The sequence below is a fragment of the Perca fluviatilis genome, chromosome 11, assembly GCF_010015445.1.
Source record: "Perca fluviatilis chromosome 11, GENO_Pfluv_1.0, whole genome shotgun sequence".
Taxonomy (NCBI): Eukaryota; Metazoa; Chordata; class Actinopteri; order Perciformes; family Percidae; genus Perca; species Perca fluviatilis.
Genome location: NC_053122.1, coordinates 13819189 through 13843280, shown reverse-complemented (window position 1 = coordinate 13843280; position 24092 = coordinate 13819189). Strand labels below are relative to the sequence as shown.

Here is a 24092-nt window from a genome sequence, read left to right as displayed (position 1 = left end):
GTCTTCTATGAAAGTACATTCAAAGTTCTGTATTGTATAGGTATTGGTGATATATCACATGGCATAATTTGGGATTAAAAGTTGTAAAACTACAAAACTGTGACCCAGGTGTCAGCAACTGCTCATTGTTTTTCTCAGTTGACGTCTCTTCAGCATGTGAATGCACCTCATAAGCACTTTTCAAATCAGTCCATGTGTTTGATGAAGCTTAGCATAAAGACTGGAAACAGGGAATTAAAAAATATGCCTCCCAAAACCCATAAAGCTAAGTAATTACATGTATTTCATTTGTTTAATTATCATGATAAATGTGTGAGCATTTGAGAAGCTAATGACGTCTAGTGGTCAGAAATTGCCTAATGCAGTTTGAGGCAATGTAACATCTTAAGACATGTACATACTATGGAAGACGGGTAGGTTCAGGTAGGAATGACTGAAGTGCTTTGAATATAAGGTAGTGTTCATGTTACTCCCATGTTTATTCTGCCCCTCTGCCTCTGCTGCAAGCACACCACATCACTGTAATGCCCCGCTAACCTCTGGCCTATGGCCCTCTCAACCTTTTCCTTTCTAATCCAGATTCCACACAGTCTTCCACTTCATTACAGATGCTGAACATGGTCCCACCTGGCTGACATAAACACACAATTGCTCTGGAACACACACACACACACACACACACACACACACACACACACACACACACACACACACACACACACACACACACACACACACACACACACACACACACACACACACACACACACACACACACACACACGTAAAGATGCATGCCATGCCACTAAATAAAACCTGACAAAGATATTGGAGTCAACCATAACCTCTCTCCATAGTTGCTGTGCATTAATCAGCTGTTGGCAAACTGATATAAAGTAACTTAATTTGAATATTTTAGAGCTACTTCAAGCACCAGTAGTGGAGTTAAAAGAAGCAGGGAAGAGCTGTCCAAAGTAATTGTTGTGTTTCCGCAGCATTTGAGGGAGGCGTTGGAGAGTCTTTTCTTTTTTTTATTGCAGCCAGGAACTATATTTTTCTCACCTAGAGTCAGGTCCCTTTTTTATGTAACAGACTTCAATCTCATCAGTAATCAGGACTCCTGATGTGAACAAGGTAGTCACTATGGCAACCTCCAAGACCTGCAAAGGTGCTCAATGTAATGGTCTCATATTTGGTAATCCAAAATGTGTTTCAAACTGACAGATCCTTGAGGAGTATCAACCTTTGTCACACCCTGCAGACATACACCAAGTTTAGCACAGCGAGATTGGGGAGTGATCACTGCTCCCACAAAACATGCATTACATACAGTGCCCGATGGCAGTCGTTATGTTTAATCCACTGTATGTCTGGGACAGGCACAAGCCGCTGTCTGACCTTTCTCATGTTAGGTAGCTCAGAGAACAAAGGAAATATACTAATGACATTAGATGAATGAATCCAAACCCAGCAATCCACCTGATATGCAGACACATCACTTATGCAAGAAGATAATCATTGATTTATGCATTTTATAATGACAAATTCTGAGTTTGAAGCAGTTTCCTCTCATGAAATGTTATGCAGCATTGATAAGTTGCAGATGGCCACTAGTGCATAAATATGAGATTAGTTTGGCAATAGGTACTGTACAGTGACATCATAAACATTAGAAGCAGTTTAGGTTCCACTGATATTAAGGATAGTAATAGTATTAATAGTAATTGTGACCTCTTTCATAGCTTGTGTGTGTGACAGATACATCTGCAAGTATGCAACTTTTTTGACAGGGAAAGTGCATATTAATGAACATTGCTGTACAGTACCAGAATTAGCGAGGAGTATTATTTATAATGGGCATTTCAATGGGCTGTGTGCAAAAAAAGAGTCATGTTTACTGTACATCCCTAAAGACAATAAACAATATTACCCTTGATCTGACTTTGCACTGAGCAAGAAGAACCCCCAAAAGCAACTGCAATTACTATTTATGTATCACCCCGACGTAAATCAACAACATCACAACACATTCGCTTAACAACCACCACAAGAAAATAAGCTCAGCCACTACAACAACAATAACAACAATTTAAATCACAATTATTAACAATGCAACTACTACACATAGCTATAGGCAGATAGCAGCAGCACAAGAGCAGATTCTAGCCTTCAGCAAACAGGATGAAATGGCCTACTGTACAAGCACATCTGCAGGACAACAATTCAACAGTGAGCAGTGTTGGCAGCCTCATAGCTTGCTGACTAAACAGAGCCACAACATCATATAAACGTTAATAGCACAAGCAGCTTTTTCTTACCTTGCTGAAGGGAAGTAGTGCACCGAGGAGTATCACCGGGGAATAAATCCTTGAGTTGACCCTGAGCCCCCTCCCAGGGTCACACCCAACTGGAGCAGCGACGAGAAACCAAGGAACTAGGATTTTCCTCCATAAAGCAGTAGTTTATAGGTAAGCAGTGCAGAACCTGGCATGGTAAAGTGAGCAGAAGATTGAAGGTTAAAATTAATTTTCAAACTGTACTGCCCAGAAAATGTTCCAGTGGTTGACTGGAAGGTGGGAAATCATCCAACACATTTATTGTATGCTTTGGAAAATGGTCCGCATTAATGTAGAATATATGCAATCTGTAGTTAATTAGCTAAAACGTGCAAAATAGCAAATATGGTGCTTTTCAGTACAATTGTATTCATTTCTATAGCCATCGTTATCGACATCCATTGTTTGTGTATGATTGTGATTCATCCAACATTTTCAACTGAACTACAATGTTTTAGAATTACACCAAAATGGCACATGTGGTAGTTTCCGCAGCATGATGATTTGTTTGATTCTAAGTGCTTTTAAGGGCAGATCTGACAGCTTAACAATTCTTTCCATCTTCTGAATGAGCACAATATTTACACAGTCAATGTGAAAAAGGCCCCGCAGTTACACAGCTCCTCACCTCTCCACCTGTCTCCTCCCATCAGTCATCAGAGCTGTCAGCGCCACATTCACACACATGAACGAGAGGTCCGTTCTGTCACCTCTCCGTCCATCTCTCCATCTGCCATCTCTTAATCAAATAGGAACCTGTGGGGGCGTAATGAGGACATAAGTCTTTTTCTAAACGCGGCACCCGGGTTGACAGTGGAGGTCGCTTTTGCCTTCAATCAAAGCGCAAGGTACATGCTCACATGTGAATGCACACTTTCACCACCACCAGCCTCCCTCCAGAGAAGCTTCCATTTATGCAATATGCATAAATACGCAAACACAAATTTAACTTGTCATGCTTCTGTGTCATCTGTCCTGGCACAGCTGATTGGGCAAGTTAAAGCTATAGTGCGTAGTTTCTGCCGCCCCCATGAGTAATTCTAAGTAATGACAACCACACTGTCGGCGCATCCACATGATACAAGTCTTGGTTCTACTTATTTATATATCTTAATAAAATAAGAAATAGCACAGTTGGAGCTTTCCACTCTTCTGCCCAACAACCATCAGATAATCTGATAGAGAAACTAAGAGGTCCCAGTGGGAAATTTGTCAAGGCTTCCTCTTATTCATTCAGTTCAAGTATATCCAAAAACATTGTGGTCCTGTATATTGTGGTGTGATGGAGTAGTCACACAGGCAATTTTCAACCACGTTTGAATACATTTGTTTAATATAACCCCACATGCAGGCACTATATATGTTGAGCATGTGACAGTGCTTAAATTAACAAAGAGGAATAGCTGAAGAAACCCTTTAGACCAATCATATCAACACTTCTGATGACCCACAATTCCTGCTTGGCTGACTGAAGCCCCTAATTAATTCACTGGGATGATGTCTAACTCCATCAGGGGTTGTGTTTGAACCACCTGTCTGTTATTCTTCCCCCTATCCCTATTTCTCCTTGTGTCCCTGAGGATGTGATTACATTAGAAGTGTCTGCGGTCCCAGTGGGAAATCACTCATGTTGCAGCTGGTATGTCTATAGGAACTGATTTGGCCCAGGACTCACTGGCTGCTAAATTACTGCGCAGAGCTGACCGGGTCATATGGAAAAGACGAGATGAAAAAGGAGGAAGAAAGGGAGATAGATGAGAAGCGAGAGCAAAGGGAGAAGGAACATGAAGCTGATGTGTTGAAAGAGGTGTACGGTCAGGAGGGAGGGAGGACTAGAGGAGTGTGGAAATGGAAAAGCAAAAGGAGATGGTAGACGAGAGGGAAGAAAGAGGGTGAAAAAACCTGCGCAAGAGTGAAATAGTAAATAGGTGTGGAGCCATGGATGGGGAAAGAAGAAGCATGAAGAATATAAAAGGAAAAAGAGAAGAGGGAAATGAGATGATAAATGAAAGAAGAAAAAAATGATAGAAAGCTCTCAGAACCTGCACACCAATATCATAATGTTGTAGAGCAATTCATTAAAACTTTTGTTTTAAATGACACCTGTCAAGCCTTCTGTTCATGGCACATATGCAGTTTACAATGATAACAGGGGCAGATTAACCTTTAAAATACTGAGTAACTTTGGAAACTAGGTAGATAAAACCAAACTTCACGTTACAAAGGAAAAGGCTTTCAAGATAAACTGAATGAATTTTCCTTGAAAATCTCATGATACCGTTATATCGCAGTCACAGTATTGTAAATCGCAATATGACTTTTTCTCCAAATTGTGCAGCCCTGGAATGTATGACTATTTTGGTCATGGGTTATATACATTTTCTGTAATAAAACATTTAAAAGCAAAAATCCTATTAGATGGGGGACCCTGGGAATAAATCTTATCGGGGGGTCCGTAGTCTAATTTGTGTTAGTTTAGAGGTCCTTGACATGAAAAAGTTGGGAACTGGTCTAAGACGAGTGGAAATGGAAAAGACGAGCTGATGATAATTGAGTGTTGTCCTTCGGGTCACAGGGACCCGTTCAGTTTATTTGACGTTTTGTATTGGCCTGGCGTTGTGCTTCGGGTCCCCGGTGACCACTCGCCTCATCTCTTCCTCCGGGGTCTCTCGGCAGTTGACATGACATGAAATAGGCCCCGGGGACCCCGAAGCACAACGCCAGGCTAACATAAAATGTAAATGAACTAAACAAGTCCCTGTGACACGAAGGACAATATAAGGGTTAACCTACTAATTTATTCTGCTCTTATAACACTGCAATGTATTTATTGTCCTGCTTATGCACCACCTGTCTATACTTTGTATATCGCATTGCACTTTTCTGCTTTTTTTTTTGCACTTCTGGTTGGACGCAGAGTGAAGCTGTCTTTGTACACTGCACAATGACAATAAAGTTGAATCTAATCTAAAAGACACTAACTGTGGCATCCTGGTTCCACTCTGGCTGTTGACCTTTGTTACTTCTCACCCTTCTGTCTTCCCATGTTTCTGGTTACTCTACTTTTAATTTAGAAGGCAAAAAGTTAGAAAATTAAATAGCTGTTCTCAAAGCAGCAACAAAGTCATTCTCGTGGTATCAAAACCTGAGGGAAAAAAAACTAATGAATCCTTCCAAATGATTGCAACACCGCACAGTGGCACTCAATGCACTTTAGTTTATTACAAAGGTCCTTTGACAGACTTCGTTTCTGTCCTTTAACAACAAAGCTGTGCATACCACTCTGTTATTTTATATCACTATTAATCTTAGCACCCAGTTGGATTCACACCTCCCCCAACAAATCACTTAATTCCTTCCCTGTCAAATAACAGAGCAGCACTCTGTAATTTCACACTCCCCAATAACTCATGTTTATTAAATGGCAAAACACCTCCCTCAGGGAAAATGATAAATAATTGGATCAGATTGATGCATCACAGATTTGTGCTTCCTAAGCTTGTCGCTTTGATGACTTCTGTTGATCTGTGATGTTTGCAGGCACAAACTGAGAGAGCCATCATTGCGCATTTCTTTTATCACTTGCTTGGCTTTTCATATTGCCAGTGGCAAAGAGTAATGACGGTCAAATGAAAAGATGACGCTTCAGGAGGGACATCGCTCCCGTGAGGGTGTAACTGAAACGTGCTCCTGCATGCCGGAAGGCTCACTTGCAAACACACACTCGCACACAAGCACACATCCCTAATGAGCTGTGCAAGATTTACATCGATTCACTGGTTATAATGTAATAGCAGCATTTCATTTAAATGGGAAGTATGATTGTATCATGCAATTGTGGTGTGTGTAGTGTTGACTTAGCACAGACATGCAGGCCCCCTTGCTGCCAGGTTGTTGATGGAGACAAAAAGCACATCCTGTGATAATATTACTCAAGTTTGAACTAGGCTGTATCAGCTACCTGTTAATTCTAAATCTGACCGGAAAACGACGATTTCATATTGCAGCCTGTGTTAGGCTTTAACAAACATACGTTAAAGCCCGTTCTCTCTCCTCCTGCTTTCTAAGTGAATTACTTTCTCTGAACATTTTCCGCTACTCAAGGTACAAAGCCACCAGGGAGCAACCAGAATCAAAAGGCCTCTTGTTCTCGAGAGATAAAAGCAAAAGCCAAAGCAGTATTATTGCACAGCACTTAGTAAGATGATAAATCACCTCTAATATCTTTATTTTAGATCCCTGCTGTAATTAGTGAGCAAACTCTGCTATATTGTGAAAAAGTGAAGCGTTATGTTTGTCACATCTGTCTGCTTTTCATTTAACCATCTTCCCATCTAGTTTGCTAGTTTTTCCTGATTTGTTATTCTTTTTTTGGGCGGGGGACTATTTTCAAGTTGTAAAGCATTTTCCATATTTAAAAAATGCCAGATAAGAGAAATATTTGTCCATTTGTATTATTTGTCCACTGTCATCTATTACACACACACACACACACACACACACACACACACACACACACACACACACACACACACACACACACACACACACACACACACACACACACACACACACACACACACACACACACACACACACACACACACACACACACACACACACACACACACCCCCTTAGGATTCCCCTATGCATGGTTTGAAACACATTCAAGATTACTGATTGTCCTAGTATGGATTTTATTATTATTATTTAATCTGCTATAGAGGAGGAAAAAAGCAATTAGCCCACATGAAAAATTGAAGGGAGGGTCCCCGGTTCCAGTCCTCATTCAGACCGAGTACAGAGTGTCAACTGGTAGCTGGAGAGGTGCCAATTTACCTCCTGGGCACTGCTGAGCTGCCCTTGAGCAACTCACCAAACCCCCAACTGCTCGGGGTGCCTGTCCATCGACAGCCCCCTCTCTCTGACATCTCTCCATTTAATGCATGTGTATATGTGTATAGCTCCACTTGTGTATTTCAGGGCTGTGTGTGTAATGTGTATAATAACCGAGTGAAAGAAAAAAACATGAACAGAAACTCTCACTTCATATAATTATTATATTTATACAATAATTAAGTAATCCTTAATGAATTAGGATAAATCAGATGGACTGATGAAAACAGATGTAATAAATCAAGTTCTTCCATAATTGGTCGGCTGTGAACAGGAGGTAGGGTGATTTGGAAACACATATCCAGCCTTTTCAGATTGGATCACGGTGTTACAGACAGGACATCACTATAATGTGTCCGGTGGTCATCATAGTAATGTCTCACAAGTCAATTCCGCAATTCACATGCCAACCCTTTCTTCAACAGCTAACACTCACCAGCAACAAAGCATTTAAGATCATCTTTTGGGCCTTTATTTTTATTGGACAGCTTAAGACATGAAAGGAGAGAGAGAGAGAGAGAGAGAGAGAGAGAGAGAGAGAGAGAGATAGAGGGGAGTGGCAAAGGGGCCACAGGTCTGAATCAAACCCATGGCCGCTGTGTCGAGGAGTAAACCTCTATATATGGGCGCGCGCTCTACCAACCGAGCTACTCAGGAACCTGGCAACGAAACATTTAAAAGGCAACATTTGCACTTACCACCTTGTCTGTAATATCTTCAGCACTGGAGCTGAAAGCATCGGAGCAGCCAACAGAAACCCATTCTTCTTTATTTCTGTTATGGTTAGTTTTGTTTGTTTTAGGTCACTTTGAAACATAACCTGGTTTGTACAAGTCTGACGATCCAAATCATCAACTTCAACCCCAAAAGCATTTATGGATTTAGGTACCCTACAGTAATTTAGCATATAGCTTTATCCCATAATTGTCAAAGCTGCAGTGGACGCTGTTCAGAAAAAGTTAAATTGTCTCGGTTTAATATAAGGTAAGGTACAGTACTGACAAACTGATTAAGAAATAGGTCGCTACAGATCATATTTTTGCTTTTAAGAAGCTTCCTGACATAAAATTAAAGTAGTATGCTTATTTTCAGGTGCATACTTGTATTTTGGGTTTCTACTAGAATATGTTTACATGCTTAATTATTCAAAAACCACTTCATTTAAATCACAGTGTCTGTGTGAATATACCTGTATTCACTGAAACGCTCTGTCTTAGCGATTGTCTCTTTAAGCCCCCCTCCCGAAAAAGCTCAGTCTGCTCCGATTGGTCAGCGTCTCTGGGTCTATGGCATCTGCGCTCTTCATAGCATGACGGTAAACACCTGGCTCTCAGCTTATCTAACAGCTGATTGGTTCAGAATCGACTCAACGTGATTTACGTTTTATATAAACTTTTTATAGTTTTTGAAGGCTTATTCTGTACAGAACACGTTATGTGGCTGATCGTTACGTTTAGAAGTCAGAGAGACTAAATCTGTTCAGATTACAGATCATCTAGTCTGTTTATTAACATCAGCAACAGATCGCATGTAGAGCATTTTGACAGCTACTCTGTTTTTAAAAACAATTGGAGACTGTGTACAAGCTGATATATGGGGCTGATAACATTTTATTAAATCGAAATTGGACCTAACAGGACGTAAGGGTTTCTGTGACTTCCTGTTTAGGCTAAAGGCTGCTGGAAACTGTCCGACTTTACGCAGCTTTTTCTCACCGCCCCCGGTTTCTGGCGCATGCTCTTGTCCACTTTACAGGCGAGGCACAGTTCATCTCGAACGAGGCTAGTGACTGTAACAACACTGTAGCTGCACTTTCTACGTATATATTATATACTGTAGCTATAGTTGTGACATCACAACCGTACAGTAGTCCAGTTGGCTCGTTTAAAGGCACAGTTTCTGAATACAGGCTCTGTGCATTTCTCTGTGGATTGAGTGTTTTGATATTTATATAGCACCACAACCTGCTTTATGATAAAAAAAGATATGGAAATCTCACTTCTTACAATATGAGATCTTTAAAGGGTTACAACTACAGTAAATTGCCAGAAATGCCATGTCACATCTTAATGAACTACAGAATATCAGAAACTTTGGCTCAACTATCAGCAGGTTAAAATTATAGTATGATAAGGGAACAGCGTGTTCCTCACTTCTTTTTTTACCTGTAGTGTTCAGTAGGAGCTGTGTATTGGCAAGAATCTAGCGATACGATACATATCACGATAAATGGGTCACGTTTCAATATATTATATATTTCGAGGCGATGTATTGGGATTTTTTTAAAGTATAATTTTAGAAAAACAGACATGATGTGCATAAAAGTCAAAGAAGTTTACTTTAGGTAAACAATTCAGTACACAGAAAATCAAACTGCCAGTTTGGGATTGTGGTTCACAGGTTCTTAGTGAGCTAATTGTTTATATGCTAAAGTAGGCCAAACTTCAGCCATAGCTACATTGTTAGCTTCTAGCAAAAAGTCAGGCACTGCTAGGCACTGTTAGGCAAGGACACTAGTGGTGCGTCTCAGCATAGCCATCTAGTGGCAGGGGGTTTAAACACAACATAAACGTGAACCACTGTCTTACATGAATATTTTTGCACGTAAAAAAATAAAAATAAAACACGATATTGCGTTTTGGAAAATCAATATAGTATTGCTAAATAAAATATTGCGATACTCAAGTGTATTGATTTTTTCTTAACACCCCTAGTGTTCAGTGGTGCAATATAAAAACATGTTTTTCCTATACAATACATAATACACAATTAAGTGCTCTTCATGTTATGGGATAATTTTGAGGAGATTCATTATTTCTACATCCAGTATACTATAGATGCATAGATGTATCTACTATGGTTTGGCAGAGTTTATATGAAAACTGTCAGAACTAAATATAAAGTGCTGTCATAAAAAGGTGGTGAAGACGTCTACATGTCTTTTATACGTCTGACTAGTAGTTACACAGACAAAGAACGGTTCGCTTTTGACATGGTGCCACATCGTAGCTCTTAAAAACACAAAAAAAAATTTCATGTAGCATGAAAAGAAGTTATCCTACAATTACCAACCAAAGAGCCACTTCCCAGTGCTTTTAGCACCAGGTCTCTCTCAGACTGCAAAGCCTTTTGTTCATTTAGTTGTTGCTGACATGTAAGGGGATCCACAAAGATGTATATATAAACCCTTCATAAGGGTGAGCTCTAAAAAGGTTTTAATGACAGAAAACAAAATGTGCTGTCTCCTGTGGTAAAAGGTGAGGAGACTATAATTAAGACACCTAAAAGCACAGATTTTTGGAAACCCAACTTTTTCATTTGCACCACTAAACTTGCTCCAGTTGATGAAAAGCATGTGTGATGTTTAAAAACTCAGAACCTACTATAACTTAATGCATGAGAGTGGACTGAATATCCTAGTAATTTGTAGTAGTTTGGAATAATAATACTACTTTATTTTCTTTCCCAAAAGCATGTGTTTAAAGACATTAGAACTTCAATTGGACTTGGGTTATAATTTTAAGGAAATCAAATGTTTTTTCACTGGCATAGTCCAAACAGTGACCAAGGTTGATGACCCTGTGATACCGCCAACCATGACATGATACAGCAACGACAAATATAGTAAGAGTGATCATTTGCAAAACAATGCCTCCAGATCCCCTTTAATGTTTCTGTTATCTAAGCACTTTGACTTTTTTTGTTTGATGAGAGGCAAACACAAAAGACCAATCAATAGGGTGTCATTTCTAGGGTTGGGTACCGAAATTGGCACCGGTTCCGACGTAAACGGTAGTAACAAAACCGAATAAGAAAGAAAATTTTGGTTCCTCATTTCGGTGCCTGACTTTTTTTTTCCCAGAAGCATCGCTGCACGGGACGCTACGTTACCATTAGCTAGTAGCTGGATTAAACAGAATGGTTAAAATGCTGACAGTTTACGTTAAGCGGTGTAAAGTTTGACTGTATTTCATTTGACTGTATTTCCCTGTAGAGGATTCCAAAACTAGGACGTAACTGCAGCTGCCGTTGTCGGAAAAACCACACAGACAGTTCACTTGAAATTCGCCAGCCTTGTGGTGCATTTTAAGTTATTGTAAAATACCCTTTTCCCATCTGGTGCTTGTTTTTGTCGTTTACCAGCAATTTACTGGTGAAATAAGTCATTGTTATAAGTTATTGTTATTACATTATTAATTAATCATTTAATTTTGACCATATGGCCTTAGCAATAAACAAGCCGTTCTTTAATGTCGACAACTGTCGTTTTGTGCTCCTTTTTTATATTTTATATTATTTCGGTTCAGGCACCAGCACAGTTTTAAAAGTATCGATTTAGCACCGGCATTGGAAAAAAGCCAAACGATACCCAACCCTAGTGATTTCACAATGGTCACACCAACACCTTTATCCAGGTGCTAGGTAATGCTCTTCATGGCTAAGTAATGCTCTTTATGGCCCTTCATCAGTATACCTATAATGTTCTGGCTGATTAACCTGCCAGGTCTGTTCATAGATTGAATTACTGGTGTAGATATATCCAAAGTCACACTGGCCCATCTCCCTTGTGTTTGTGTCCTTGCATTTGTAGAAATAACAATCAAAGGGGCTTCTTTTATATACTGAGGAGGTAAAGCCTTTGATATTCATCTGTCCCTGAGTTCCAAGTTTCATTAAGGATAAAGAGGTCTACATACTGCACTCCCTGATCCTTCAGTCAAACTTATTTAACATTAAAAAGACCTCGTAATTTTTCAAAAAGAAATTGCCTACAGTACGGTTTGTTTTGCCAAAAGCCCTTTTCCCTCGGCCTCGGTCTTGAATCCACTGGACTGGTATTGTAATAATGCCTGCCATCGCTGTAGCAACTGCTAATGTTGCAACTCAGAAACCTATCTTGTCTAAATGTGATAAAATATCTTTTAAATGGTTGGGAAATTAAATGAAGCCTATTATTGTAATGGTTAATGCCCCTGCACTTTGTTACATTGACAGAGGTGAGCAGAATGGCTCAGTGCTCACCTCACAACAATGTGATTATGAATATAAATGTGAATGTGCCTGTACACCCTCCAGGTTTTTCCTTTACTAGTAATTAGCAAGTATAGAAAATGATTCATTGATTACTTAAAGAGGAACTTATGGAGACATATTGTATAATGCTTATTTTCAGGTAACACCACCACTTACACGTACTACTAAGTATTTGTTTAGTTTAGTTTTCATTCCCAAAGCCCACTTTTCAGCAATGAAGATCTTGATCCTGAATTAAAATGCTTGCTTTGTATGATATAAATATACAGTATATAACATGTTTTTTTTAGAAATAAAAAATTCCAATCTCTTCCACAACTTACACGCTTCTGCTAACACGTCAGTCTGAATTAACAGAAACACTTCACATTGGGGGGGAAAGACATTTCCCAAATGTCCGTTTGTGCAGCTGGACCTGGTCATACAAAGGGTGACACCATTCCTCCCAAACTCTGCTGGTTGTCCAAATGATACATTAAAGATGCAGTAGGTAAGTCTTATAAAACTAACTTTCTGTCATATTTGCTGAAACTGACCCTATGTTCCAGTAGAACTACATGAATTATGTAAAAAAAAAAATAAAATCCAGCTCCTCTGGCACCACCTACAGCCTGTAGGGCGATTGGCAAAATTCCACCGCTCCCGGTTGATTTTCTCCAATCAGGGCCACAGGGGGGGGGTCTATCTGCCTGTCAATCACTGCTCATGCACGCATACAAGAGCGTTCTCCCCTTCCCCCTCCCTGCGCACGAGCTGCAGAAAGGTTTCCCTAAACTCGGGTGAATATTGGAGAGGCTTTTCAGAGGCGGCGTGAGCTCCGGGATTTTAAAGATCTGAAGAACGATGCAGATGTAGCCACATTTCTTCTCGACAGGTAACATAAATACCATGAATGATTTATCTTTCACTTGGTTATTAGTAGTCAAAAGTCCACAAAGCTATTTTGCTGAAGATAATAGTAACGTTTGCACAGTGGTCGGTCTGATATGATGCTGAAATGGCTAACGCTAGCCTGCTAGTTAGCATCGTTTTACGGTTGGTGAGTAAACATTGTGTTAGTGTTTAGTTATTGAAAATGTTGTCTGACATGCCGGCCGGCAGTTCTGTCAAACTCCCTTGTGTGGGAGGGGCTTAGGAGACGGTTTGGGCTGCAGCAGAAAGGGGGGAGGGACTGTGAAGTTGTCGATGTTCACATTTGTTGGCAAAGTTCTGGATCTTCACAATCTTACCTACAGTAGCTTTAATCACACAGCAAATCAAATCAAATCACTCAGTTGTTAAGTCTCAGTGACGATCCGCTGTGCATCACCAACAGACCAGTAAAAATGTTAGATTATGTTAGATATTAGATTTATTAAAAGATCAGACAATATTAAAATGGTTTATTTTTTTGAGAGTAGAGCTATTTCCACAAAATGTATCCATTTGCAATAAATTGTCGATTATTTAATAATTGAGGGCAGGAAGAGTTGGTCATCAAACCGGTTGTCAACTTATCTAACAATTAGACAACTACTTGCTCTATCAATAAACACACCAAGGTATTTATAGCGGAGATAATCGGATCCATTTCCCCACTGATCTCCATGTGTGATGGGGCCACTGCTGTTTTCACTCTGACTGCTGCAGTTAATTGACTGTCACCCTTTAAGATCCATTATGATGAGAAAAATCTAAAAGCCATCCGGCTAATTTAATCAAGACAAGTCAGTCTCATGTTATCTGGGCAAATTAATAAAAGGGGTGGGGACAGAAGTGCAACATAATTGCAGTTGCCTGCCCTATGATGATTTTCTCTCAGGATTCCCTGTTATTGAAACACAGACATAAAACAAGCAGTTGTAGCAGTCCAACTATGTTTAATGTAACCTCCGCAAAAGAGGAGGCCAAAAAAGAAATTGACACAGGAGCAAAACTGTAATATATAAGGTACACTCTACCTCCCTTAGTGCACATTAGCAAATTTTTTTGTACAAATAATACCAGCTTTTCACAGCGAGTGTTGATACTGTATATATTTTAAGATGTTTTCAGCCAGAGTGTACAGAGTCCGTGTCTCATGTTTTAGCCAAATAACAGTTGTCCTATTTTTGTCTGAATATCAGGCTGCCGGCTGCCCCTCAGGGGTTTACCCCTGTGGCATGTGTGACCATAGCTGGACACTCTTCATTCCAGGGAGCGAGATACACAACGGCATAAGGAAAGGGTCGACATTCTGTTTAACTTCTATTTTCTACCTACAGTATATATGTCACATGCTCCCTTATGGATCTCCTAGCTCTCTGTGGAGCGGTTAGACTAACCCTGTTGAAAAATCTATGAATCTACGAAGAAATCCAATAAAGTGGAAGTGTATATATGCTGTACTGTATGTCCTTGTCTTCTTTAACTGATAGTCTTGAGCCATGTGAGGTTGTAATGAATGAGATGGCTTTAGTTGCCATTGATTTGAACACATCAATGTAGATGTAGAGATGCAGAGATGCAAACAGTAAAGACACACAGTTTGCTTGTACACAAACTATTTGTGTTCATCTTTAAAGCTGCACTAACTCATATTTTTATAATAACAATGGCTCTCATAATTTTGTGTAACATTAAAGGGGTCACAGTAACACAATCAGAGAATTGACCTGCAATTCAGCTCAGCTCAAGGAAGAGTTGTAATGTGTTACAGCTCATTGCTTTGATTTTACGGCTCGCTACTTTACTGTTGTGGATTACTGTGCTCTCAAAGTGTTATTTTTGGTGGCAGCAGGCAGCTATTTTCAGTGGAAAAGCTCTAATAAACCTACTGTACATTATAGAAAACTGACAAAGTCGGCAACTTGTGGGTGAACATACACAAAGAATCAGATGTTTCTCTCAGGAGTTTGTGAAGACCGAAAACAGAGGTAAAAAGAGAGTGAATATTGGACTTGCATTTACCGTATCAGGTGGTCAAAAACACACCATGTGTACAGTAAATATATTTATAATCGAAATGGGTAAAAAACTAAAGAATTGGAACTCAAGGTCCACAAATTAACATTTTGTGGAGTTTTCAAATGCATCTCACAGTCTTCCTTAGCGGACCATTGACACATTCTTCTTCATTGTCACAGTTAAATGTTTTAAACCTGAAGTTGGGGACAGACGTGCAGGGACATGCACTTGATTTGACACCTGTCAGTCTGCCACATGATGATGTGTGGCATCATGAATTTCCTCTCAACAGCCTCTCACAATGTATTCTCAGACAGCTTTTCCTGGCCACCCCTCTCCACGCCTCATCTAAGATATAGGCCTATTCTCCCCTCCTGTAACATGTTATGACAGGCTGTGTGCGGAGCATTTAAAGCATTGGCTCGAGTGACACTCGTGTCCAGATAAACTAGGGGGCTGTGGCGGACCTGCATATTAGACCTGTGGACAATAAATCTATATGATGCATGGCACCGTACCTCATCTCCTAAAAGCCACGGGCGTATTAAGTTGCAGAGCAAGAGTGGCCACTCTTCCAAGGTCAATGTGAGAGGGGAGGGCAACGGTAATGGAGGAGGGGCGGGGGGAGGAAGGGGAGTGAGAGGGCCAGAGTGGAGGAGAGGGAGAAAGGTAGAACAAACCCCCTCGTGTTGTTGACCCTTCGCTCCTCTCGCTACATCCGCTCTCTCCGCTACTCCTTTTTTTTTTCTCTCCATGACTCTGAGATGTCATCATGTTTTCTATCTGACAATATGGCAGTGGTTGGAGCACTTGCATACAAAGATCTACTGTATATTTACTCTCTCCTTGTGGATTATTTGAATGCACCTTGAATGTGATACCTGGTGACACTTCAACCTTGAGTTGTGCACCCTTTGGGCCAGCATAATGACGACAGAAACAAAGCATCAAGGCCTCCATAATCTGTCTGCGAAGCAGGATAAACAAATCAAATGAACTGATTCCAGGCCTGATACTGAAACAGTGGCAGTCTGGAAGAGGAAATACAACAATTTAATGAACTACACAAAGATACGAAACCAAATTGAAATTGGCAGCAGTTGTATAATGTTTGCAACTTGCAGCTTTGCTTCAGACTTACCATCCTCACTCTATTCATCCTCACTTAGAATGTTATATGGGATTAACTATACTTTACCCTCGTTATCCACATGTACTGTGCACTACAGCATAGACATTCAGCTGTTCTGGCCCAAGTTCATGTAGTTGTCGCATGCTGACTTTTATGACTAACATCTCAGCAGCATGTTGCTGATGTATAATCTTAAATCTGTTGATGCTACTGTATGCATCTTTAGTAGATCCGTATACTGTCTCTGGATTATATTTACCTAGGAGTTAGATGGGGATTCAATATATTCACTTCTGTGTTGAGCCTCCTTAGGGATAAATTCTTTCAAAATACAGTAGAATAACAACTTTTGGTCCTTTGCATGACGCTGGTATCCTGACAACTATACATGACACAGATGTAGATTGCACTTTTAAAAACAGAGTTTACTAAGTGCTTTGACAGACAAAGCAATCGGTGAGGCAAGGCTGTTGGAGCAACAGGATAACTAGTGATATTCCCAACAGAGAAACAATTAGCTAGCTAATGTTCATTCACAGCCCATTTCCAAAGGGGCGTCACCAACGGATGCCGCTCAAATGCCTCTGGGCGCAATTGGATAGTCCTTCAACCAATCAGACCAACAATCCGGGTGACGTAGCAGCGACAGCGGCATCACCGGGTTGCTTTGCTTCGGTGGCCGTTATGTTGAATGTAAACAAAAAGCTGCTTGCCGTTGCAGTGCTATTGTCATTGTGTAAAACCCGCCTCAACGGTTGTGATTGGTGCCTCGATTTGGAAAAATTGGAAATGGGCTTGAAGGGGGTCAGTGTAACGCTTATCAGTTCAATTTTCTAAGCACAAACGGACATTTGGGAAAACAGAAAAATGGGTTAAAATATCCAATTTTTCATTTTTTTCCACCTTGACAAATTAAAATATTTGATCTTTGACCTGTTAATTAAATTTTCTGTTTTTTATTCAGAGGATCGAGGAAATGATTTTGGGTGGGAGCATAGCTAGGCGGAACGAGGGAGAGAATACCATTGCAGTATTGAATAATTGGAGCCCAGATGCAATTTTGTAATTTTCTAAATTTCTGATCCTCTGAATAAAAACGGAAAATTGGAAAAACAGGTTAAAGATCCAATTTTTTAATTTGTCAAGGCGCAAAAAAAATGAAAAATTGGATATCGGAACCCATTTTTCTGTTTTTCCAAATGTCCGTTTGGGCTTAGAAAATTGAACTGATAAGCGTTACACTGACCGAAGGGGCTCTTGGCCAGACTGACTTGCAGAGCAAATCTCAAATTTGCCAGAAGTTCGTCAGGGTTTTCCCAGGCTAACAATTAGCTGCATTGCCCATGGTCTTTTGAGAGGCTTAATGAAATGTAATTGGAGCCTGGATCTGCAGCTGTTTTCTAACTTAAAAGGAGCAGCATCTAGCTGTAAAGTTGCAGACTGCAACTAACCGCTCACCCCTCCCTTTCTAAATGTGTAATAGAACCCACGGTGGCTTTCAGTTAAAGTAAAAACCTGAAAGGCCCTCTCTAGAGCCAGTTTTTGGTCTGTCGTTCTGGGCTATTATAGAAACATAGAGGTGCAACATGGCGGGTTCCGTAGAATAGGACCCACTTCTTATGTTACGTAGATATGAATGGCTCATTTTTAATTAAGACAACAATTCTTGTTGTAATCACCTGAAAACAAAGTGTACAGAGAAACAAAGTTTCAGGTGATTACACTAATGAAAACAGATATGAATATTATATACCATCTGCCAAATAGATCCCCCTAAAACCTACACACAACTCGTTTAAATTTAGGTTTGAAAGTTGATCTGTAATTGCAGATTAGGCTGCGGAAAAAGCACTGGAGAATACATAATGACAATAAACGCAGAAACATAATGCACTTTAATTAAAGAAATTGCAAACTTTAGCAAATGTAAGTTGGTAAGATGGGACCTCTCTGTGGGCACATGGAGACAGGACAGCTCTGGAGAAAAAAAAAAAAAACTTTTCACTGGTGGTTATTAAGAAATGTAACAATCGTTCCATCTCAGATTCAGAGATAAGACAGAATAATACCATAACATGATAACAACGGTCCATAACAAATCAAATACATGGGATGGTAACCATAAAACAGCCTTTTGTCTGATTTACATGTAACATAGGTCCTCTGTGTTGCCCTCCTAACCACATTTGTACTATCTTTTCCTGAACATCTCCCCAGAGTCAGCCACCGAGTTGACCTAGAAATCCAACTAAATACCAACTGCCCAGTCCCACTGAGATGATTAGATGGGGGTGGTATTCACAATATAACCCAAGTGTCTTAATTCAGCCCAATTACAGGTAGGACTGTATATGGGGAAGATGTCAGAATAAATGTCACCGTTCAGTTTTCACGGGTAATTACCCTGCTTCACTGTGGCAAGGGGGCTATTTGGTGGGAAGGGATTAGAACAGATCATGAAGCAGAAGAATAAGTCTCCCATCTGATTCCGTAACTTTCCAGGGGGCACATTTTTACCCAGCCATGTGTAATTAACAACACTGCTCTAACACCAAATGCCAGCACTTGACCACGAATAATTGCATTTAATGACCAACTAATTGCTGACATTTTGAACCTGTGCTTGACTTTTTCAGTGGATCATATTGTTGTTGTCTGTGCTGTATTGTACAAGTATGGCAGCAGCAGAAATATGCACAGAAAGCATCCAAAAGAGACTTGAATTTCTGTTTTACCTGCTGCCAGACACAAACTGTTTTCTTAGGGAGTAATTAGAGCACTTTTGCATCTGCTAACTGCTACTTTAAAAACTTAACAAGATATACTTTTTTTTAAACTTTCCCCAATTAAGATTTGGACATGCTGTCCTTTCTCCACCAAAATAAAAATGCTTCTACATTTTGCAGCACTTTATCTGTCACTCATGGTAGACGATGAGGTTAGTTTAGCACTGCAGTGGACCAGACAGTTGGTCCAGATTATGTTAGTTTGACTGTGAAGGGAGAAAAGATTTAGTAACTGCAAACAAGGATTGTTGCTTCTATTAGCCAGTGCTCGAATATAAGGAGACCATAATAGTAGATGCCTGACACTCATGTTTTAGCATTCCGCTGCTCCTCATTATTCCAGTCTGAATCTGTCAAACCCGGAGTATATGCTTTAAGTGCTGGCAGATGGAAAAAATTATGATTCCATTTCACAGATAGAGTCAACCAAAGCAGAAAAGAAAAAAAGTTATTGGACAGCAGAAAATATGCCTGAATTGATTTCCTCTGTGGAGAAAAAACAGCTTACATGTGAAATATCCCAACCTCTGGATATGTATGACAGCCCAGAGTCATGCTGAGTTTACTTCTGCTTTACCAAGTATTACACAATTCTCCTAAGTGACCTCATCACTATCTTCTGGTCTAAAACAACACCAAATGGAGTCGCCTCCTTTGACACAGGAGTGACTGTGTGTGTGTGGCTAAATCTAAATGAGTCAGCACCTTATTTGCGCCAAATAATGAACAATAGATTTGATTTTAAAATAAACTTAAGACAAGTGTGGAGGCTATAAATTAAAAATATCTTGATTTCTTGTTTGACCTGTGAGTCACCTAGTGCATTTTATTAATTAGACTTACTTATTTGTATAGTTAAATTATGCTGAGCTCATATTTTAATGCTACATTTATGACCTGAATCAAAGAAGTTAACTGATCACATCTTTGTACTCTTCAATTAAATTATTGATTGCAAAACTGCAATTTAAAATGCAGACAAACTAGAATAAACAGTTGATCAGTGGAGCAGCCACTGCTCCTGATCGGCTCTTAGTTCGGCACCACGGACAGCGCCGCGCATCAATACGTGCTCAGGGGACGTTTAAGCAGCACCAGGAGAGAAAGAACAGCTCCTGAATCTTTAAGGTGGACTTTCTCTGAATCGAGCTCTGAGCGGGATGACTTGAGCGCAGCGCCGTCTTTGAGCCACATGATAATCGTCTGATTGGTCTGCCGCTAGATATCCATGCTGCCCTCTTGTCCACTGAGCCACCAGCGTGCTCCGCCCCTGCCCTCTACCCAGATGTCAGCTGCTGGAGTGCGGCCAACAGTGATTTAAATACGGACAGAGAAGGAAGCTGTCTGTGTGAGAGACAGGAGCGTCTCAGGGAAGAGTGAAGTGGGCCACACTTTTTTTTTTTTATTTTCGAACACCCCCCTTCCCCTGAAGTGTTGCTATCCCCAACAAAAACACTTTTTATTGTCCAACATTTCTGTTTGGCTCTACTTTTTCCACTTGGCATTTCTTACAGCAACAAGTGTTGCTGGCTACCAGCGACAGCTTATCCGTTTTTCCAAACAGAAAAAAAAAAAAAATAAAATGCCAACGACATATTAGCTGCCTTTCAGTGCACAGTGTGTGCCACAGCCGTGACACCGGGCTGCGATGATCGTGTCCAACGTGAGCCTGAGCGGCTGCGCAGGGGTCAACAGCGCTCTGTGTGCCGCAGCCGGGGAAGGGCACTTCGGGGGAGGCTCACACCGGACCACCCTCACACCGACAGGAAACCTGATCGTGGCTGTGTGCCTGGGCTTCATCGGCACTTTCGGATTTATGAACAACCTGTTAGTGCTGGTGCTCTACTGCCGCTACAAGATGCTGCGGTCGCCCATCAACCTGCTCCTGATTAACATTGCCATCAGCGACCTGCTGGTGTGCGTACTGGGGACTCCGTTCAGCTTCGCCGCCAGCATGCAGGGAAGGTGGCTCATAGGAGAGGGCGGCTGCGTATGGTACGGCTTCGCCAACTCCCTCTTTGGTGAGTAGAAATGCGGAATCTAAGAGGCGATGTTTATTTGGACGTTTTGATTTTGTGTTTCTGTTACATCTGTGGACTACTGTATTTATGGTTTTATTTCAGATGTTGTTAGTGATGGCGCGCTTGGATCCTTTGCAGAGCACTGCGGTTGTTAGTAGGATGTTTAGCTTAATTTCTGGGGTCGCAATTAAGGATTTAGAAAAAAATTATATTAAAAGTTATATGCCTATCACGCCCTTTGTGAAGTGCACGCTGCGTCTTATGGTGATAAACTTTCAGAAGAGCCTGAACATCGGCGTAGCCCAAATTAATTGAAGAATGAGAAAACAAACCATTATTCGGCCAAATTGATTAGGTTTGTATGCTTCCGCATTCTTAAACAACGGACATTTTAGGTGGGGCCATGTTCTGTCCTAACAGAAATTGTTAAGGTCTTGGTAAAGATGCGGATTGTTTTATCTGCTGTTTGCGAAAAAACGTAATTCACCACTACACGTAGGAGCGATGTTGCGGATCATAGCCTACTTAGATAGGATGCACATCCACTATCGCGGTCCCGGATGATGCCTGCACATGTGCAGATTTTGTGTCCAGGTGATGAGCTGTAATAAGTCTTGTGTGGCTCTTCATGGTGCGGTAGTGTTCATTATCTCCGGCTGGGCCTGCATGGCAGACTGTTGAATCACTTCCAGCCACTTCCTAAGCTGCACGTGCATTTTCCTAAGATAGCTGGAGGTATTCGGGAAGCATACGGTGTGCTTAGCGCTCCCTTCACAGACGCCAAGTAATTTGTTCAAATGTCATTAGGAACTCTGTCACACAGGACTGTCAGTGGGTGATTTGGCTGCTGCACGTACTGTATATGAAGCAATGTGCTATGGCAGCTAAATGCTTGTTACCATACAGCTGAGTGTCTGCAGCGGAGGTTCATTTAGCTGCCCGTGCAGGTCTGTGGTGGGCTGTGGGGACACGGTCTTATAGCCCATGAGCAGGCTATGGCAGATGCATCAGCATTTGTTGCAGAATAAAATCACCCAGGGGAAATCTTTAATGAGAAAAGAGGACTCTGGTACTTTGCTCAGGAGTGTTGATTTCGATGCAAATGGGGCACAATGAAGCAACTGAGAACAAGGGACTCACTCTCTCACCTGGAACTGGGCCAGGCTGGGATGCTGAGGGGGGAAAAAAAGCTTTAATTTTTGGAGGGACAGGGGTGCTATGTTAAAGTTGCAAATATGAAGTTCTGTATTAAAGGAACATAGATAGAATAATATAATTTCCCCTGAGCACCCTATCCATCAACGCTTCAAATTGAGTAATTTGGATGAAATTAGTTTGATGCAAAATTCAAGAGAAAACTAATTTGCAAATAGAATTTTAAACAATAAGGCTCTTCTATCCTCAGGAGTTATTGGCCTGATTGAAAGTTCAAGGCTTTCTTGTTGTGGTCCCACTAACTGCTTTAAAAGCTTTTCAAGGCATCCAAAACAACCTTTGAGACCTGAGGCCTGTACTACGAAGCAGGATTTGGCGTTAATGAGTTAACTTCAGGTTCAACCCAGGGTTTTCTGTACCACGACGGTGGATTAGTTATTACCGGCTTCAATCGCCGTGGTTTATGCTGAACACCTAACCTGGTCGGGAGCAGGTTAAATTGGAGATTAGAGATCAACTGGTCGGGAGCAGGTTAAATTGGAGATTAGAGATCAACTGGTGTAAAAGCACCACCTACTGACCAATCAATACTCGACTGATAACGGCGTCACCATTCTTTAGAAGATCAGGCAGAGCTCGGTGCGCGGAGAGGGAGAGGGAGAGAGAGGTGCGCTCATAAAAGTTAAAACATTTAGAGACCGACAACCCCGTTAACATTCACTGATGGGTATCTTTATGAAAGATTTCGATTTTTAAGTGGAGGGTATTACATATAGGCTATTTGTCGGCTTCTTCAGACGTGTGTTGCCAATACGCACATCGGTTAGAATTAGGTTTTGATATTTTTTTATTTTCTCTCACAATCGCTTACCACTGCTGGGGTTGCAACTGAAATAAAAAGCTAAAGCAATGACAGTTCATGGAAAGCAAAAGTGTAGGCTAATTATGGTCAGATCTTGTGCCTGACTGATGGGGAAGTGACCAGTGTAGTCTAATGTAGGCTATTATAGTGGGTGTACTGTAGCCTACTGTATATTGGCCAGAATCTGCCTTTGGGGCCTCCCCCAAAGGCAGATTCTGGCACAGGGGGGCATATCTGCCATAGTGTCCTCCCCCAGGGAAGTTTTAAGCATCAACGACTTCATTTCCTGCATTCCGATACACTTTAATGCACCAATTTACGGTAAAAATACCTTTATTCAGCCTATAGATGTTAAGAAAAAAGCACGGATGACAATTCAAAATTTATCAAAAATATAATGGAAAGTATGTTGTTACGTGTCATTGATCATTTTTAAGTGGGTATATATAAATCCTGGAGCTTACTATCACGTAGACTACACCACTGGAAGTGATATTGATAGGATAAGCGTTGTGATTTACGTAAAACAGCGTCTGCTTTTTTGCCACTTTGTGTCCATTTGTGGTTGTTTCACATCTCTTTGTTGTCATTTCGTGTCTCTTTGTGGCAGTTTTGTGTTCCTTTCCTGGCTTTTCTTACATGGTCACCCCATTGCTTTCCTTGATCTACAGTACTGCTATAATTTTCACCCAGTTTGTTCAACTTGATTAAATGGAATTTTCCTTTGCTTAAGGGCCTCTTGAATCTGTCAAACTTTTAAATTGAAAACAGAGCGCCACTTCCTCTGGGATAAGTTAGCAAATTTCAAAACAGGATTACTTCATTTCAGTCATGTCGCACAGAATAAAGTGAGCCCCAGACGTTTCTCAGTATCTAAAATGTACTTTGATTTTATCTGCTGTCTCGCTAACCCGAGTGCTATGTTGAGATTAAGCAGCATCTAA

General features: G+C 40.8%; 1 protein-coding gene and 1 long non-coding RNA gene across 3 annotated transcripts in view; one reads left to right on the top strand and one right to left on the bottom strand.

Moving 5' to 3' along the window:
* Positions 1–2335: 2335 nt before the first annotated feature.
* The window catches only part of LOC120567951, a 97671-nt gene continuing 75914 nt past the window's right edge, over positions 2336–24092 (bottom strand). Inside the window, exons 2-3 of the long non-coding RNA XR_005640643.1 lie at positions 2965–3092; positions 2336–2484 (exon numbers count right to left, since the gene is read on the bottom strand). This is a non-coding gene — a long non-coding RNA (uncharacterized LOC120567951). The remainder of the gene's footprint in view (positions 2485–2964; positions 3093–24092) is intronic.
* The window catches only part of LOC120567950 (pinopsin-like), a 47783-nt gene continuing 44207 nt past the window's right edge, over positions 20517–24092 (top strand). For both annotated transcript variants that reach the window (XM_039815060.1, XM_039815059.1), the window contains exon 1: positions 20517–21131. In XM_039815060.1, coding sequence (XP_039670994.1) covers positions 20759–21131 — 373 coding nt within the window. In that variant the 5' untranslated portion in view covers positions 20517–20758. The remainder of the gene's footprint in view (positions 21132–24092) is intronic.